Raw genomic sequence first — 19,910 nt, 5'->3', positions numbered from 1 at the left:
CCTCATGCAGCAAGTGCTGCGTTAATGGAGTTAGTTTAAGAGCAGAGCAGATCATCTCTTTAGCACGTTTTGGGTGTTCTACCCATATGATGCAACAAGCAGGGATGAAGAGAGGGATGGCTGTTGGTATTTACCACAATCAGAGCTGGAAGAGAATAGTGCATCTATTTCACTGGCACAAGTTGTGTTCAAAGCCAGGCTGGATGGGGCTCTGAGTAACCCGGTCTAGTGGAACGTGTCCCTACCCATAGCAGGGGGTTCGGAACAATATGAACTTTAAGGTCTTTTCCAAGCTATTCTGTTTCTGCGGGACTGATTCCCCCTTCCCCCCGCCGCTTTCCTCCACTTGCTGGTTCCCAGAAGTGCCTTTTTCAAGTAGGATTTCTACTGTATAATTTGAGCACGGGCTCAGCCGGCAGAAAACGATGACAGCTTTGTTCCCTGTATAGCAGATAATGAGGTGTTGGAGGCAGATAGCGCTGGATTCGTGTGTGGAGCGCCTGCCCAGCTCACTCAAGTGCGGCAGCGCTGAACGCCGGCGAGCGCCTTCCCCTCCTTCTGCAGCGTCTGAAAGGGGTTGTTGTCAGGGCATATGGCAAAAGGGTTAAAATTTAATTAGAAAACATAGTGGTAGCTACTGGAGCTTAACGGAGCTTTATATAAGCTGCTAAGGACAAGGCTGCTGTGTGAGCTGCTGGTAGGGCTGAGCTACTGCAGGCGCTGGCTGGGCGTCAGGAGCCGGGGCATGCCTGGGAATCTGCCCAGGAAGCGCCGTGAAAGAGGAGTTTGTTTTAAGGCTTGACCCTGGCTCCGTGCAACACCCCTGCCCGCCGCATAAAGCCGGCCAGCCTCACGCCGGGCGTCTGAGCGAGCCAGGGACGGGGCTGTGAGCTGCTCATGGCTTCGGTGCTGATGTGCGGCGTGGAGGATCTGCTGCTGGGCGGCAGCCGCCTGCTCTGGACCGTGACGGTGGCAGCGCTGCGCCGCTGGTACGCGGCCCGGCTGCGGGCGTGCCGGCAGGCGCTGCGAGCCTGGTGTGGCCTCCGCGATGTCTACCAGGTAAAAAAATATATAACCCAGCTCGCCGTCACGGCTTTTCCTTGGGACAGCATCCCGGCACCTGGCCCGGGTGCGTGCTCTGCCTCCGGAGCATCGAGGCAGCGCCGGGAAGGCGCTCGGAGGATTTTAAAGCTGGCGCTGGGCTGATCCCGGTGTTGCTTTCAAAGTGCCGGCTCTGTGCCTGAATTCAGGGTTTGGGGGAGATGTTTGCTGCGCCAAATATGTTTTATCAGTCGGTCAATCTGTCAGTGTTTTGGCAGCCAGCTGCTCCTCACATAACAGAGGGAGCCCCTCTGGCTGCTGTCACCATCCTCGCCCTCGGGATCTGGGGATGGAGCTCCGGGAGCTCCTCTCTGCCGGTGGGATGCTCCCATGGGAGAGCCTGGCTGTGGCTTCTGCTGTGTTTGTGCCACTGAATGGTGGCAGCTTGTAACGTGATAGTGCTTTGCATGGCAGAGGGATTGATGCTGGCAGTCCTGGAATGGCAATTGGGGGGGCTCCCTTTCGTGCAGGCAGGAAACTCAGCCCTGTACTTGCGATTATTGTGGTCTCCAGTTGCAGCGAGGGTGGTGTCACCCTTTTTCGAGTCTGATTTTGCTGGTAGTTACTTATTTCTGTGTATCTCTATATTTCTGTCTCTCATGTGAACTTGTGCTGTGCGTGCTTGCTCTCAGCCTCACCATGTGTGTTTGCAGGGTGAATATTTCACAGCAGCTTCTCCCCTCTCCCTGGTGTGTTGCAATACAGAGAATGACACAGCTCGTAGCAAACAGCTCTCCAGGGCCACCAGGATGCAACTTCCATGGGAAAGTCATGCTAGCAGGACATCTGTGCCTGTTTAATCCTAAAGAGATCTGTTAGTATTTAGCTTCAGGGTAGGCTCAAGAGTGGGAGAGCAGCTTTGCAGTGGTAGATGTACAGGTGCTTGAATGTATCTTGAGCTGATCACGTATGGGAACACAGTGTGATGTGCCTGACACAGGTGTCACTGTGGGTATGATCCATACATGGATCATGACTAGTTAGGGAATGCAGGAGTAAAGGCATCATTGCTCTTCCTTGGCTCTTTACTGACCTGTAGGAATGTGGTGGGTTACAGTCCTGACTCTCTTCTTCCTCTCTAAGGAAAATCCAGCTACACCTGTGCTGTGTGAGTGTTATTTTTAGGGTCCATTCACATAAAGAGCATGCAGCTTAGACTGCCTCCCCTCCCCACTGCATCCCCATGGAGGTAAACCCCATCCCTCCAGGGCTGGAATAAAGGCTGGGTGAGGATCAGCTCTGACAACAGCTGTATTCAGCCTGCTCAGCTGCCATACTCTGATGGCTGGCATGAGGTGAAAAGAGACTTTTTCGAGACAAAATGTAACTGTATCTCTGGCCAAACTTACTGTATCCTAGTGTGTGTCTTTTCTTTATGAAAAGCATCACTGACAGGTGCCCGTGTCTCAAAGCCGGGATGTGAAAATGGGTGAAAAGAGGAGATCAGTCCTTCTCCATCCTACCAGGCAGATCTTGAGCCAGGGAAGTGGACAGGGAGTGTCCCCCCCACTCTCCCCACAACTTGTCCTGCTGGGGACATGCAGGGACCTGTTGCTCCCCACTTGATGCTCTGAGAGTCTTCCCTGGGAGGTGAAACCTGGCAGGAGCAAAGCAACTCTCACATTTAAACATCAGGAATTTGCTGCTGGTAATTTGGGGTGTATTAAAGTGAGGTGGCTGAAAGAATGCCCTGCAGCTCTTCCTTGTTGGGTTGTGTAACACTTGGCTTTTTGTGCTGAAGTCTTGGCTCTCAGCTGCTGAAACCTCTGGCTGAGTCCAGTGAGACTGAGCACACAGCATTAAATATCCCCCAACTGCTCAGATACCAGAGCCCTGCAACAGCCTGAATCAAACTGCTTTTCTTAATTTTTTAAGCACTTCAAGCTATGGAAACAACTAGAGGCAGTGGCTGGGTGACCCTTGCATACAGGGGGGAACTTTGAGCCACCCTGGGCTACGTTTCTTCACCTCAGGCTCAGTGAAGCAATACAGGATCAGCATGAGCAGTGCAGAGCACTCCATAGGGTTGTTTCTCTGAGGAAGTGGATGTTGCAGTGTCTGTGGGACAGGATTCTAATCTTGGATGTGAGATTTTGTGATCCTGCATTCTCTTGAGTAAATTGTTTTCCTCTGTTCTTTGTAAAAAGGGTATGACAGCACTCCTACTTGCCAGGGATGCTGTTTATCCTCAGATATTCCCCCAGAAGGCCTGTAGTTATTGCAGCCACACGAAGACACCTTTTTTCCCTGTATTCTTATTAAAATGGACTCCTGAACAGGTGCTTTGTGTGTCTGAGCAGGGTCCCCACCTGTGTTTGAGAGCTGGCAGGTGCAGAGGTGGTCACGGGGCAGCGCTGGCTGGCAGGGCAGGCTCAAATCCTCTCTGCCAGCGTAAAACCCTCACCTGCCTTAGCAGCTTTAAGCACAGCTAAAACCCACCCCAACATGCACAAACCAGCCTTTGTCAGTCACCTTCTCCTTAGTGTTTCTGGCATGTCTATATGGGAAGCCTTTCACCTGTTGTTTCACATGGTCACTGGCATAGGGGCTTCAACCCCAGCCCAGGCACTTCCCCAAGCTGATCCTTGCTCCAGGATGCTTCCCATCATCTGTCCCACCTGCCAGAAGAGAGGGGATGCCCTACTTGCCCAGAGCCCATCCATCTGGGGGAGGCTGTGAGGCAAAGCACTGCTGGGGTGTCCCATTTCACTCTGAAATAACCCCTGAACCCTCCCGAGGGGAGGGGAGGGTGTGGGTTGATTCTCTGAGCCCTTGGCTTGTACACCAGGGAACATTGTCTTGTCTGTGGCAGGGAGTGTTTAAAGCCTGTCCTAGAAATAACAGATTTGCAGAGACAGCTGATAGAAAAGCACTGGCACTGGTCTTCTTTCTAACAGCAGCAAGCTGGTATGAGTTATTGAGGCTGTTAGGGCTTGGAAAATTCCTGGATGAGAATTTGGCATAGAAGCCTTCACACAAGGGTTCCCATTTCCTACCAGAGAAGGGAGTGAAGGCTGTATTTTATTGTGGAGCTCTGGCACATAGTTCTGTGGCTTTGAGGGGTCTTCCCTGAGCCCCTCCTGATGCCTGAGATGGGACAACATGGCATTTCTAGGTGTCCTGATACTATTCCCAAAGAAATCTTTCTGCAGGACCCTCCACATGCTGGTTTTATAGGCCACCTGTCTTAGATTTAATTATAGGGCACTAAAGCAAAGTGAAATTTTTATATAAATGAGGTTAATAAGCAGCTGCAAAGCCAAAAACTTTTACCTGTGTTACCACTGGCCTGGTTTTCACTGGGGGAGTGACATGAAGTTTTCCTCTGAGATTCCAATGCTAGTTGCCACCAGTACATCCCACAACACAGTGATTCCTCAGCATGGTTAAGCAGGATCCAGAAAAGGCATCAAAGTCTATTTAATGATGCAGCTAACTCTTATCAGTTAAAAAATGGTCACGTTTAGGGTCAAGGTTAAATGTGTGTCAGTCAATCTGCTCTATGCAAAGTGGTAAAGAAATTGGGAGGACTGTTCCCCAACTCCCTGGAGAACACAGTGACATGTTGTGATTGATCTGCTGGATGTACAGCCAGATATGGGAGCATCTCTGTGGTTAAGCAGTTTAGGACTACGTGAAATTACCAATTGCACTGGTAATTAGCTGATAAATTATGGCCTAAAAGTGTAAATTTTCATATGGGTCTTTTGGACAAACTGCTTTTTAACCTGAAAGGTCATTTCCTCTGTATGAAGTGACAAGATTTTGCTGATGCAGCACAGTAAATCAGCTTTGTCCGTGTGTCTGGCCCATGGTACCTGGGGTGGAGGGGCAGGAGAGGAAGTGGCTGACTTCTGTTTCCTCCAGTGCTAACGTAGTTGGTTTGGATAGTGAGCATCATGCTTCCTCTGCTGCCACACCTTAACTTTGCATTATGAAAAATGCTGACAACAGATTGAGATGCCTTTTTTCCTTCTCCTTTCACAATGATGAGAGGCGGTGCTGGAGTGCTGAGGGAGAGCACAAAGCTGGGGCTGCGCTCTCGGGGAACAACTTTGTTCCACACCAGACAGACCCCAGGAGTGACATTCAGCAGAAGCATCTCAGGTGTTCCTACAGGTCAGGGCTTTTCAAAGGGAGCTTGAAAACCTTTTTAGAGGACATTGAATATGTGTCTGTGTTCCTTCAAAGATTTAAACTCGTGCTCTGGGGATTACGGGTTACCCTGGAAGAGCTTTGCTCTGGCTGCTTTCATCCAGCTGTTTTTCTTTTGGGAGGGATCTGATCTAATCCAGTGATGCTGCTCATATGTCACCTGCAGAGCTTTGGCACTGCTGGATCTCCCATCATGTCCAAACCTGGCACGTGGAGGTGTCCCCATGGCTGAGACTTTTGGGGAGCCTTTAGGAGGGCTGAGAACAAGCTCTGGGCACTGCCTCCTGACAGCTTAGAGTTAAACTTGGCTCTGCACACTTCCAACAGCAGCTTTCCAGAGCTCTCTGCCAGATACATTTCCATCTGAGCTCATGATATAGCATTTTCTGTTTGAGAGAGTTTATTCAAACAAAAATATGATTTTTTTAAAAAAAAAAATTATTTTTTTTTAATGGCTTCTCTCTCTTCCCTCACTGACAAACTTCACAACCAGACTGTGAACTTCATCTCATTTCCTTCGGGGGTGTCACAGTGCCAGTTTCAAACAGTGCCTTCTATTCACAAACCACTTGGGCCTGTATAAATATTTTTCCTCTTCGATGTGACGCAGCTCACAAAATACGTTAGATTTCGAATGTCGCTGGCACCACTTCTCAGAGGCAGAAAGTCCTGTACAAAGGTATCACTGTATGAGCTTCCCTGGATAAATCTCCATTCTGGCCTCTGCAGAGAGGCTGGCCAGCTTGCTCTGACTGGACACAAACTGTGTGAAAAGGTAAATTAAAAGTGTTTCAGGCACGTGCTGGTTTTTCCTGCCTTCACTTTTGTCCTTCTGAGTGTTTGTCTCCCTGTCACCCCTTCTGCTGGCATTGTCACTGCAGCGCTTTGTGATCTCGGATGGACTGTCCGTGTGCTTAAAATAACGCTGTGCTATCTTTGTCCCCTCATTTTCTGAAAATCAGGCCACCCCTTGTACAGTCTGCATTGCTCTTAAAACCTCTGAGTCATAATTAGTGATTAGTAATTCTGCTAATCTTCTGTACAGATGGAGGCCAGTTCATTCTCAGAGACTCCAAAGAGGATAAAGCTATCAGTGCTGGAATATATTAGCTTAAATACCCTCCCACACACAAATACACATGTATACACTTTTCCCCACTAATTGATCTGTCATTCATTTAAATGTGCATCAGTGGTGTGTTGGGGAGAATAAGTTTGATCCAAAAGCTGAGAAGAGCTTGAAAGTGCTGGATTTAGCCACTAAAAGTAATCTTTTACAGTCCTAGCAGTGCTAGGATTAAGACTGTGATGTTTCTGTTGCTTTTCCAGCTGATGTGGGGCAGGTGCCTGGGGATGGGTGCCCCAGTGTGCATCTCCCTGCTGGCCACCAGGCACAGGAGTGTGGTGCCAGCAGGGCTGGGAATGGGGCTGGAGAAGTCACCCATGGCACTGCTGGTGGTGTGCTGAGTCCTGAGCAGCCTGGCTTTAACTTTGGCTGGTTTCTAGGCAGGGAGATGTGGGCTGGCCAGAGGGTGTGAGGTTTGGAGCAGGGTGGTTTGTTAAGCCCTGGTGAAAGTGGCAGTAATTCCTCTCTCATATCAAGCTCAGTGCATCTGTTCACCTTGCTGGGGGGCTGGGGTGTGCTGCATTCCCTGTAGGGTCACTCTTCAGTGGAAGGTCATGGCTCTGGGGGGGCTGGGGTGTGCTGCATTCCCTGTAGGGTCACCCTTCACTGGAGGGCTGTGACACTGCTGTCCCCAAACTCAGCTCATTTGTGCCTCAGAGTTGCAGAGATTTCCCTCTGCTCAGCTCCCAACAGTTTCCTACCTCTTACAGGTGTGCTGTGTTTCTTTCAAACTTTCAAACTCAGTTTGAAAAGAAATTTTTCCCAATTATAAAAAGTTCCCTGTACAGCTGAATTATGCAGCCCTGGTTTATGTTTGTTTGGAAGCCACAGATCCTCTGAGGAGCTGTGCTCTCCCTCCTCCAGCTATTCCTGTCCCTGTGGTTATCCCAGCAGGGCAGAAGCTGGCACCACCCAGGTAACCTTCACGTCATTTCTCTAAGGAAACATGACTCACTGTCTATTTTCCATCTTATTTTTGGGGCTTTGGAGTCTGTTTTGGAGACCAGTGCAAGTTTGTTGCTCTGAAATCCTCTCCCAAAATTGTCTCACTGCCACCTCTTAGGTTGCTGGTGCAGTCTGGAGCAGCTGGCTGGACCTGACCTGGCACCCTCCTGCCTGATGTGGGGGTTTTTCATGAAACCTGTGATATTGAGCACGGAGTGGAAAGCTTTTGTAGTCTCATGACTATGAGAATGTTGGCTTTTACAAAATAACTCTGGGAAAAAAGACAACTCTTTGTCTGCAGCTATTTAAGGGGTGGTTATTTGATCAAAGCTGGTTCTTTTGAATTAAACAAGGAGGGTGAGACTCCTCTGGCACCTCACTGCATCCTGGGTGTCTGGGGTAGCTGCCCTCTGGAGGTGTCTGCCCTGATGGTTATTTGGGGAGGTGAGGGGAGCAGGGCTGACTCACCCTGTGTGATGTGGACCAGGCAGTGCTGCTTCTCTCCCCAGCACTGTTGGGAAGGCTCTGTCTTTACACAGTGCTCTGCAGCTTCATGGAACCTCTTGTTGGCCTCAAACACTTGCACAGAGCCTCCTATTTGGGGGACTTCAGCTGGGCCAAGGGGCCTCAGGACCTCTGAGAAGAGGGAGCCACATCTGTGAGATGTTGCTGTCAAAGTCTGACCCGTTTTCATTCTGGGAAAAGCAAGTTAGTTTGTTCCAGGTGTTGAACTTATTTTTATTTTTTTTTCTATTAAAATAGATCCCTGGATTAAAAAAATTGGTTAGGGAGAGTCTTCACATTTTGTCCTCTGTGTGCCTAGTGACTGCTCAGTTGAGAGCATAGGTAACTGAGTAAGAGCATTCAGATTTTTGAAGTAACTGCAGGTGTAAATTTGAGACCTTGTGCCTCTTGTGTACCTGCCTGAAGGTCAGGTTGGAACTCTGGAACTTGCAGCCTCCTGGATTTGGGTGCACAGTTCTTCGTTGTTGTGTTTTTTTCATTTTCAGTGAGAGCAGTGTCAGTTGTTTGAGTTTTCTTTGAGGAGAGCAGTTTCTGTGGCTGTGTGATTTCTTTGAGAGCAGTTTCTGTGTGACACCTGTGCTCTGCCTGGCACAGTTACACAGTTTGTGCTGCTGTGTCAGAGCTGGGGGCGTGTGAAGCCTCGTGGGTTGATGTGCCAGGGGGAAAGGAATCAAGGACTGAAAGCAGAGCTGGGTGTTTTGCACACAGAGAGCAGCCTGCAAAGGAGCAGCAGAACAGCAGGTACATGATTTATTCCCCTGCCAGCAGCAAAGTGCACTCCTGTAGAGCAGGAGCAAGTTGAGACTGATGGCCAAGGTTGTGAACTGTGTCCACACACTCAGCTCCCTCCCCAGAGTGCAGCACCCCACACCAGAGCAGCAGAGCTGTGCTTTGGGAAGCAGTTTGGGCACCCAGTGAGTGCAGTGCTGTCCCTGGGGTGTCTCTTGCAGGGAGGGACAGTGGAGATGTGAGTTTGTGAATGTGCTGAGCAGCCCAGCTCTGGTTATCTCTGGTCCTCTATCCCTCCAGATGGGTTGGTCCCTGCTGCCACAGGGCTCAGCCTTGTTCCAAGGGGTTCAGACTGGGGATGGCTTGAAGTTTTAGTGCTGTGTCAAGTTTTTACACAGCAGCCCCTCCTGTCCTGGGGTAGGAGTGTGGGGTGGAGGAGCTGGGAGGGCTGATGGCAGCTCCCAGAGAGCACAGAGCTGCCAGCATGGGGGTCCTCAGCCACTGCTGTGACACAGGGATTGTGGTCCCACACCAGTGTCTCACTGCCCCAGGACTGGCACCTATGCTATGCCTTTGGTCACCAACTGCTGGGTTTTAATTTGGTTTTGTTTTAGAATAAAGGGGTTAATACCACAGGGGAAAAAAAAACCAAAAAACCAAAAACCAGCCCACAATTGTAATGCTTTCCCATTTTTAACAATCCCTTTTCAACCCCTTGTGTCCCCTGACTCACTCTGGAAGGGCTTTTGTTTCTGAATGTGTAATCAAAGCAGCAAAACGCGAAGGTCACTTCCTTCAGATTATATGGCAACGGAAGAAGTCCGGGAGCGTGTCTCCCTTCTTCCCCCAGCTCAAATGTGCAGAAAACATGAAAGCTTAGTGCATGCACGTTGGGAGTACTTCTTGGGTTTCTCAAGTCCATTTCAACCAGCAGGGTGTCTGATGTGGAGGTAAGAGGCTGTGTTTTAATTTCTGATGCTTAGCAGTGACAGATAATGTTATTTATTTAGTGCTCTTGCAGTGTGTCCTGAGTTAAACATCGTGCAGAGCTCAGAGCTGTGAGCCCCAGAGAGCCAGAAAGCAGCACAGAGTGAAGAAAGTTTGGGATGGTGTGGGCTGAAACCTTTCTGCTTGCTCTTCTCTTTGCCTTGAAGGATCAGTCCATAAAAATTTCTTTGCATCTTTTGCACTCCATTGAGGAGATAAGGGGCTGTTTGTTTATCCCAGCATTTACAGCTGCATTTTCCTGCCTTTGTTGTAAATGCTGCCTTGGCTCCTTTAGCAAAGGGCTAAATCCAAGCTGGGTTCTGGTAACTTTGCTGCAGCTGGAGCAAAGATCTCTAACTTCTGGTTAGAGAAAAAACCTCTTTGCAGAGATTACCCTTTTGGGCTGCTCTGAGATATGATTTAACCCGAACAAAGCGCAGATTCATGAGTCCGGAGAAAAGGCGGTCGGCGCCTGGTACAGTAACTCCTTTCAGCATGCAACTATTAAATATCTCCTCATCAGGTCCCCTCCCCTCTCACCCCCCAAAAAACCCTTGTGAAGAGGTGGCCTGGAGATGCAGCAGTGCACACAGAGCTGATGAGAAAGAAGCCTTTGATCCAAAGCACTTGTTTAGCTTTAAAAGAGAAATGTGGAACCATCTGGATCAGCCCCCCTGAGTGCCTGGCAAGGTGCTGGCACTGGGAATGTTGGCTCCACAGAAACGCTGCTTGCTGCCTGCTCCAGCCCATACCCACTGCTGTGACTTCTCTTGGTTTATTTATTTGCTCTCTGCCATTTTTTTAAGAGTTGCAGATATTTAAAGGACTTGCACTTTTAGCCTTCTTTTTAAATTGTTTTTCATCTCCTGCTTACCTGATGTCTGCCCAAGGCTGGTATCTGGATTTCCTGAGGGGCTGTAGCCAAGCATGGGTGGCTGGAAAAGTCCAGGGGTGTATGCTGGGTGCAGGACCTGGATGGGACAGGAGACTTTAGGAGATGAGATGCTGCCTGGAGGGGATGACAATTATTTGGTCAGGGCTTGCTCTGCCTGTATCTCCTGCTTTGGGAGCCCTCCCTCAAAAACCCAATTCGGGGTTGAGCAGGGAGGTGGTGGAGGGGCCAGAGGAGCATCCTGTGAAAAGCCATCAGAAATGGGGGAGATTTTCAGGGCTGGGGAGATGCAAAAAGGCACCAAGGGCAGGGTGTGGATCTCCAGAGTTGTGAAACTACTTTTCTATAAAGGTATTTTTTCATCTTCTGCAACTCTTCCTGTAACAGGGAAAGCTGAGTTTGTTCAAGTGGGTCAGGGATGGCTTCTGGGGTGAGATAAAACACAGGAAAAGTTACCAGAAGCTCTGCACGGAATAAACCCTGAGATTGGTGTTGCAGAGACTTAGGCAAAGAAGCTGGAGCTTAACTGCTTTGCCTCCTGGCTGGGGAGCAGAGGTCAGGACAGGTCAGAGGAGGGCAGGTGGCCAGTCCTGCCCCACTGTGGCACTGCTTATTCAGGGACAGAGGATGCTGCTGCCTCCAGGCAGTGCCCCTTCACGGGCAGCACTGCATTTGTTCTGTCAGCTTGCATCAGGAAAACACTCTGATCCCGCAGGATTCCTTTTTCCCCTAAATTCCCAGGAGGTTGCACTGGAACAAGCCACCACCATGGGCTGTGTGCAGTAATGACCTGCCTGCAGAGTCTCAGCACTGCTGGTGATAAGCCTGTCTCCTGCAGACACAAATTTACTGGCTGTGTGCTGCCAAGGAAAGCAGATGTTGGATTTCATTGACTTGATATTTCTGGCAGATTTGCACTGATTGTTTCCTATTAATTTTCCAGATAGGTGTTTGTTTTTTTTAAATAGCATTAGCTGTAAAGTTGCCTGCCCATTCTTCTCTTGTTGTTTTAAATATGCTGCAGAGTGGCAGGAATGGTACATCAGCACTCGTGGAATGGCATGGCCTGTTTGAAAAACACTTCAGTTTTCAGCTTGAGACACCTTTGAGAAGAATATTCATGCAGTAAAGGTGCTGATCCTTCAGGAGGGTAGCTAACCTCTCCCCCTCTGCCAGAGGGACTCAGCATTTGTGATAATTTGCCAAAAGTGAAATGCTGGCTGGGTGCTGCTTGGCAGCTGGAAGTCTGGGGCCAGACTTTAGCAGCAATCCTTCCCCCTGCCTCCTGCAGTGGGGCTGGTGCTGCCTGAGCACTCGAGTGCTTTCATCCCTGTGCTGGTGCCCAGTGAGCAACCCCTGCACCCCCATGTGCAATGGAGCAAAGGCAAATCCAGGGAAAGGCAGCCACACTGCAAGATTTCCTCATGGGGGGGAGAGGGGTGAGCTCTTCACATTGCACACTCCTGGTAGGGAGCAAGAAGCTGCAGTTCTGCTGCTTATGTTTGGCTCTTGGCAAAGGGTTTTACTCCTGGCTGGATTACTGGATTTAGCATTTTGAGAAAGATTCAATTAAATTGTTCCCTGGATTTCAATTTATCGCCGTTCTTCAGTTTTGTTCAGTTTTTGGGGGTCTTATTACAGTGTGCTCCTCATTATTTCAGAGAATTTTGGGAGAGGAGGATGAGGTTTAGAGCCCCATACCCTGCTCTGGTGAGTGGGGTCTTTCTAATGACCCCAAGAGGCTGTGCCTGTCTCCTGTACAAGCCATCAACAGAGTGAATGAAAGAGTCCCTTAGATCTGCCATCCCCTGCAATGAGAAATAATAGAATAAATGGGGAAAAGGAGGGTTGCATGGAAAATCTGTTGGCACGTGGCCCTGCAAAGCCACAGTGCCTGCAGTGAGGGAGAGAGCACTTGGGCTGTTCCTGTGCCAGACTTTTTCACTGGCTCAGCTGGTGGGGCTTACATGAAAGTCAGTTGATGCTCTGCAGGAGCCAGTTATTTCATCCTATCTCCAGCTCACATGGCTATTTTAGGAAGGTGCCATGCAACCCAGGCAGCCCCTCAGCCCCCTGTTCCAGGCACTGTGTTTTATCTCCAGCTCATTGCCAAACTTCAGCAGAGCCAACATTTCCATGTAGAGCATCATCAAAGGGGCATCAAAGCGCAAAACTTGCACTTTTCTCCAGCCTGCCTCATCTTAAAACGTTATTTCAGTGCACGTCTTTCAGTTATGGCTTTAAGTGTCCCTGCCTGGCTGGTCCTGAGAAAGAGAATACCCTGAGGTCTGCACAGTCCCTGCAGGGGCTGTGGGTAAACATCTTGTGGATGCAGGGCCAAAGCAGCCTCTGCAGCCCTTGGGAGAGGTGGGGGTGGCACTTGGAGTCACCTGGTTGGTCCTGCAGGGTGGTTTGCCAGAGCACAAAGGATGAAAGATGTAGCCAGCCCCGGTGGAGCATCACTGGCTGTTTAACTTTAAGCTGATACTGGCTTCTGTTAAAGGTTAATAGTGAGATAACAAATGATTTAAGGCAAAAAACCCTGACCCTGTTAAAATTAATGGCAAAATTAATTGACTACACTGGAGACAGGACTTCAGCCAAAGGCTTCTTTATGACTTGAAGATTAGGAAGGAGAGGCAGTATGTCTGGAGACATGGTCTGCCCCCATAAAGCTGGAGGGAGCTCTGCCACTGCCCTCTAAGGGATCACTGCAGGTTTATTGTGTCTGTGGGAGCCAGACTGTGGTGTTATGGCAGGAGCCCACAGGCTGTCCTGGCCGGTGTGAGCAGAGACTGGGGAAACACCAGTTTTTGGAGCCAGAGCTGACCCACTGGGCATTGCAGGAGGTGTCAGTGAGCCCAGAGGGGAGGGCACTGCACTGCTCTGTGACAGAGGAGCTGGTGGAGAGACACACAGTGGGCTGGGATGTGGCAGTGGGTTGGGGCAATGCTTCCCTTCCTCAGATCTTCACTTGTGGGAGAGTGGAGCATTTCCAGTCCTCCACCCTGAGCACCTCCCACCACAGGACACAGTGATGGCACCTACACTGCTCAGGGAAGACCTGGGGTTGCAGACAGGCTCCCCAGATTGTGCATCATGGTGTTTTTGGAGATCTGTACAGGCTGTTTAAAAAGCTTCCACAGCAATGCTGGTATAGGCCCAAACTTCTGTCTGTTATTTTCCTGCTTATTCCTCAGATTTCTGAGTGACTCCAAGTGCTGGAACATGATGAAGCTTTGCTCTCCCAACAGACACACCAGGAAACTCTGAGGTCATTTAAACCATTATAACTTTTTCCCTCTTCCCCCCAGCTGCATGCAGGCCCCTTCCTTCCAGAAGGACAGGCAAAGGCTTTTATTTTCCTGAGATGTGCCTGGTTAGGGCAGCTCCTTATTGCAAGACATTGTGGCATGTGATTTCACATTTTGATCAGGCTGTGCACGTTCAGGGGCCAGACATAAGCTGGCTGGTTGTACCAAAGTCAATGAAGCAGTGCTGATCTGAGGCAGCTGAGGAGCTGATCCTAAATGCCTTCAGAAGCAAAGGAAAAAACCCACCTAAATGCCAATGAAAACCTGAAGTGTAGGGGCTTCAGTATTAAGTTTTGAAATCTCTGACAGGCTTAAGAGTTACAGAAGAGAGGTTTGGATAAAAAAAACAGTCTTTACAAGAAATTATTGGTGATGCTTTAATGGGTGTTTAAGTGCAGCTCAGGTAGGGATTTGGAGGTGAAATCCTTTGAAGATCCAGGCTGGTGCTCTAGGCTTGTGCACCTGGAAAACAGCACTGCTGCCTGTGAGTCGCTGCCAGAAGCAGGATGGAAGCATTTTGGGATGGCCTCATGGCAAAGGTGTGTGGAGTCAGTGTGCAAAGGGACAGCAGTGCCTTCTCAGAGAGGGAATTTTGCTCTTTAGATTTTTGTTATCTGTGTTGTTTTCTTCAGTGCTTTGCCTGAGCCACTGTGGTGTGCCTGTTCCAGGAATAAATGAGCCAGTTTTTATAATCTATAATGGTGTACCACAGTCCAATTCCTCACCTCTCAAACTGCAGGTTTAAGGCTGTGTGCTGGCCATTTATGTAGTAAAAATGGTTCCCCTTTCTCCCTCATCACTGGGTGCATCAGTACAGGTACTGCCTATAAAATATCTTTTGGAGCTATTCATCTGCCAGTGAAGTTTAATTTCACGTGGTTACCCTGCCAGTAGCTCATGGAAATAATGCGCAGAGGAGTAAATCCCTGGTGTCCCTGATGTTTCCAGGAGCACCCTGAACAAAATGTTTTGTCTTGGGAGGAAGGAAAGAGGAGAACTGGGGGAAGAGGTTTGCTCCTTCCAAAAGACTTCTCATGGAATTCAGGGTATTAAAGGTGTGAAGCCTCACAGGCTGTGAGTGGGGGTGGTTTTGAAGCTTCTGCTGGTGAGTATTTAGGTGGCTGCAGGACCCTGGGCAGGTTGCCCTCGTTCAGGGGTGCAGTGTGTGCAGGCTGCTGAGCCCAGCCCGTGGCACATCCCCAGGGAGAACAGCTGGGATGCAGGCACAGGGCTCCGAGCCTCTCACAGGCAGACACAGCTCCCAGTTTTGTCTTAATTACGTGTAATCCTCTCTTCTCTGGCCAGAGAGATTTTAGGGTTTGGGTTTTGTTGTTTGGTTTGGGGTTTTTTGGTTTTTTTGGCTTTCTCTAGACCTTAAAACAAAAAAGGGCTTAAAAATAGAAGTCAGTGGCAGATAGGCCAAGTGACTTCTTTGTAACTTGCCCAGTTCTGGGAGGGAGAAATCTGACCTAGAAGGGAATACAACACTTTGGGGTTTGCTCCTGACCCAAACCCTTCATGATTCTCCATTCCTAAGCTTCCCTTCAGGAGATGTGTTATTCTGACAGCTTTTATTTTTTTTGTCTTAAGGGTTTGGGTTTTTTTGAGATTTCCTGTTTACACCCTGTCTAATTACTCTTTTCTTTTTCTTATTTTTTCCCTAACGGGATGACACACATGGATGTCTAAAAATATTGCATGTAACAACCAGCTTTGCATAGGGAGGATGTTTCTGTCCAAGAGAAATAGCATAAATATCCTGCATGTGCTTTTTTTCCCCAAATAAACATTCAGGCTCAGGATATTGTAGGGAATTGGGCTAAGTAGCCAAGAAGTAGGTTTTTTTCCTCTGCCTTGCTGATTTTCTTTTTAAAGGATGGATGTTTTGGAAAATCTGCTTTGATGATTTTAGGTAGAGAATTTGTCTTTTTTTTTTTTTTTTGGTGACAAAAAGGGGAGGACAAAATGTTGTTTCCTCTCAGCTAATGAAACCTTGATGATGATGCTAATTTTCTATGTAAAGTTACAATCTCACCATATGCTTTAATTTCCACACATGGATATTCTGAGAATTGTTTGTTTCCCTTCATTATCTGCCTTTTTTACTGAAGATCTGGGTGAATCAGATTCTTACTGACTGCCTGTAAATTAGGAGAGCTGCAGTATTTTGATATAACTGTATTTCTGCAGTGGAAAGTGTTTATCTTCTTTCAGTCCTCTCAGTTTTTGAGGTTTTGCTGCTTACTTGTGTACAGAGAATACAAGTGACTTTGGGATGCTGGATTTTTATTGTTTCCCAGTCTCTCAGCATGGTTTTGCCAAAAATAGGGCTGTGTAATGTCTCTCTCCTAATTTCCTATTGGGAACGAGATGAGACACCGAGATGCTTCATGAATTTTATGCTGCTACTTCTTTTACTGGGTAATAGCTTAAATATTAGCAGTCTTTTCAAAAGTAACTGCTAAGACAACCAATTTGGGGGCATGTTGCAGAAATTGTTCATTTGTGCAGACAATGCCAAATCAATGAGAATAAGCTGAAAACAGATGTGTGTGTGTATAAATATCTCAAGACTGTTCACACTGGCTCTTGACTGAGCCAGACAGCTGTGCTCATCTCGTGATGGATTGCTCCAACACACAGAAAATCAATTATATTGTTCAGATTAGCAGGGCATCCTGAATTAAAGATGAAAGAAAATGTCTCAGCAAGGGCTGCAGGGCTTTGGGTCTTTGAGGAGCCTGGTGCCCTGGGAGTTGGGGCACAGCACAAGTCCCTTCCCACAGCCTGAGGAAACAAACCTGCAAGTGGATTTGCTGATAATGAATCACATCAATGTCATTGGGGGAGTTAAAAAGAAGTCCTTTGCTGCTCTGGCTCCAGGAGCTCAGAGTCTCCAGTTGCTGAGCTGGAAGCATCTTTCCCTCTCCAAAATCCATTGATGAAGGTGATAGAAGCCTCTTTATGAAGCTCTCCAGCTTCATCCAGCATCCTCATCCAGCAAGAGGATGGGACCAGGTTGTTGGTACCTGTGAGAGTGCTGGAGCATTTCTGTGGCATTGCTGGGCCCATACAGGGCTGGTGGAAGGGGATTGGCACTCCAAAGCTTGTGAGGTGGGATTTTGGTTCCATCTCCTGTATAGAAAAGGCTTGTGAAAGGTGATGCCGTGTACATCAGAGGCCTGTCTGCACAGGGAGGCAGCTGGATGTGAGCAGAGCTGTCTCCTGGAGATGACCTCTCTGGTGGGCGACATTCCTGATGTAGGATGGGCTTGTGTTTCCCTGTGATATTAATTTGGAGTGATTTTATTCTGATTATAAGAAGAGGGTGAGCCAAATGCTCTCTGCCCCATCAGGAATGGGGTGTGGATGCTTGGAGAGAGCTCCTGCACAGCTGCAGGAACCAGGGTGCTGGTGGCTGAAGCTTTGGGTGTGCAGGAGGAGGAGAAGGGCTCGGACTGTCGGGGTTAACACGGCTTTGTTTGGAGATTGGAGCCTACAGATGCAAAGCTGACGGTCACACCAGCAGATTTGTGTTCCTTGAGCAGGCTGTGGTGCCAGGCAGTGAGTATCCCTGTGCTTCATCCTGGGTGGAGAAGGTGTCTGAGCAGGAATATAGCCCTCAGGTGTTCAGTAATGGGCAGGGGGAGGGCAGGGGGGTGCAAGCAGCTCCTCTTGGAGCTACAGCCACAGGCATTTCATGGCTCTGGATGTTGCTGTCCTGTAACTTTGTCCATGAAGTTCCTGGGGTTGCACAAGCCCCTGGCCACAGAGCTCTGGGGACTCAGGTGGGAGCTGGCAGGTTTGTCACAGCAGAGGCATTTCCTGGTGCTTTGTCACTGGGCACCTTGGCATCTTCTGCAACTCTGGGAAGTGGATGTGTGATTTCTGAGACAAGATTCCTCACGTCTCAGGGTTTAAATGTCCATATCTGTATTTTTAAATGAGACTTCTAAGATGTTTCCTTATGTTGTCTCATCAATAAAATCAGGGATAATTATATCTTTCCTATCTTCAGGGGTGCCATGAGGTTTGTTTACTTTTGAGGTGCTTTGCAGTTACCTTGGATAGCTGAATTGAAGCACGGATGATGCTTGGTATTTCTTTAATGTTTTAATCCTTCCAGATACCTTTCTTTCTTCCCAGCACGAGGCTTTGTGGATGTGTTTGCTATAACAAAAACCTTTTTTACTTAACAACAGACAACCGAGGCAATTAAAACAGTCAGAAGTGATTGATGTGATTTCACTGGGTGAAAACTGAAGCAGCTCACAATTAAATAATGGCAACCCTCGTGCTATCTCAGAGCAACAGATGGGGAATGATTTAAAAACACTATTGGGTTCGACACTTGGCAACGGGGGCAGATTGGTAACAGTGTGTCAGAGCCAGAAATATGCTCCACCTTGAAAAGAGTGCGCTGATTAGATGATTAATTGATGGTAATGGGCGACTTAGTTATGAGCCTGCCATGGCAGCCCTTCAGCTCTTGGGAACAAATGGACCTGGGAGTGGATTATAATGGATTTAAAGGCTCTGGGTACTGTGTTTGGGCAGCAGATAAATCTCAGGGAGCGTGCTGCAAGCTGGAGTTGCGGTGGTGCAGCTTTGCTTCCAGGGATGAAGGGCTGGAAGTTGTCCCTTGCAGGGAGTGCAGGGCATGGGGTGATGCTGTGCAGGGGATGCAGGGGTGAGATCGCTGCTGTCTCTGGCTGGGGCAGCCTTGAGCTCTGACCTGCTGCGCCAACATGTGCCGCTCCTCATCTGGCACTTCTGTACAAATTCATGTTTGTAGCAGTAAGACAAAGGGAAAGGAAGGGATTTCTTCACTCCAGACTCGCTCTGCAAGCGCTCCCTGTACCAGTATTGCTGTTTGGTGGGCGATGTGATGCTCAGCAGTGCCAGAAGTTGCCGGTGTTTGGGCACAGATGCTGCAGCCCAGTTTTCCCTGCCGCTACAGGGAGTTGTGCCTGGAGATGCGCATCTCTGACCTGCTTGTGGAGCTCCTCGGGAGGGCACTCCCTCTCTGCTTCTGGTCCAAATGAGCTGAATTAGCTGAAACAATGAAGCTTTGTTGGTTTGGGTGCTGGGGGCAGAAGGGCTGGCTCTATCTCCACAGCCCTCGCTGTGCAAACGGGGGCAGAGCTGGGAGGTCTCTGTGGGAGACTCTGGAATCACGTGTAAATCGTGTTTATTTTGAAGTCTCTTCAAGGTTTGGGTGTGCAGCATGTACGGGGCAGGAGGTGATGAGAGCTGCTGATGGCACTACAGCTCAGCCCTGTCCTTGTCCCTATCCCTGCGGAGTCAGAGGGATGTGAAAGGAGAAACCATTGCGTGTTGCTGTTTAATCCCTCTGGGATCCCCTGTCTAAGCAAACCACCCCCAGCCTCTGCTCACAGCTCACAATTTAGAGTTAGCTGGAAGCTTGTGCTGCCAGGAAAACGAGTTACATTGAGGCTGGGAGGACAAATATGAAAGCCAGGTTTCCTTCACCAGCTCTCACCCGAAGAGTGCTGCAAAGCTGGTCCTCACTGAAGCTGCTGAAAGGCCCAGAATTAGAATAGATATTAAATAATGTAAAAGCTTTCATTGAAATGTATTAGATTTCAAAGGGCAGATATTAAAAGGGTATAATGGGCAGCTATTTCTGAATTGCTCGCCTCCTAAAGAGAGGAAGAGACTTAGTTTGCAGGAGATAAATGTGACATGAAAGAGGTGGCTCAGATATAGCAACAGAGGTTGCAAAGCTCACCCCATTCTTAGTCATGCAGTTCAAGCACCTTCCTGATGTGTGCAGCTCCTATGTAAGAATCCCATGGAGGTGATGACTTCCAATAGCTAAATTAAAATGTTACTGTGCTGGTAGAGATGGACACAGGTCAGAGGACCAGATCTGGGCTGACCCATCTGCAGGGAGGGTTGGATGGGTCTGGGTTTCCTGGGTCCCAGGTCATCTGCTCCTCACCAGAGCAAAAGCCTGTGGCTGTGGCACTGTCCAGGCTGGTTCATCCTCACATTTAATTCTCACAGCATTTATGGGCTTTTTTTTATATCTGATCCGGAGTGCTGCTAAGCACCCTTAATTCCAGCTTGAAGTTGACAGGAACTGAGAGTGCTGAGGCAGCTCCCCAGATGG

General features: G+C 48.7%; 1 protein-coding gene across 3 annotated transcripts in view; it reads left to right on the top strand.

Moving 5' to 3' along the window:
* The first annotated feature begins 719 nt into the window (after positions 1–719).
* The window catches only part of FRMD4B (FERM domain containing 4B), a 77,027-nt gene continuing 57,836 nt past the window's right edge, over positions 720–19,910 (top strand). Inside the window, exon 1 of one of the 3 annotated variants that reach the window (XM_015641257.3) lies at positions 720–1,059. In XM_015641257.3, coding sequence (XP_015496743.1) covers positions 898–1,059 — 162 coding nt within the window. In that variant the 5' untranslated portion in view covers positions 720–897. Of the gene's footprint in view, positions 1,060–9,441; positions 9,532–19,910 lie in introns of those variants that run through there. The other 2 variants (XM_015641258.3, XM_033517486.1) reach the window with 2 other exon arrangements.

This window comes from Parus major, chromosome 12 (assembly GCF_001522545.3).
Source record: "Parus major isolate Abel chromosome 12, Parus_major1.1, whole genome shotgun sequence".
In the NCBI taxonomy this organism is placed as follows: domain Eukaryota; kingdom Metazoa; phylum Chordata; class Aves; order Passeriformes; family Paridae; genus Parus; species Parus major.
This window is presented reverse-complemented; position numbering and strand designations above follow the sequence as displayed.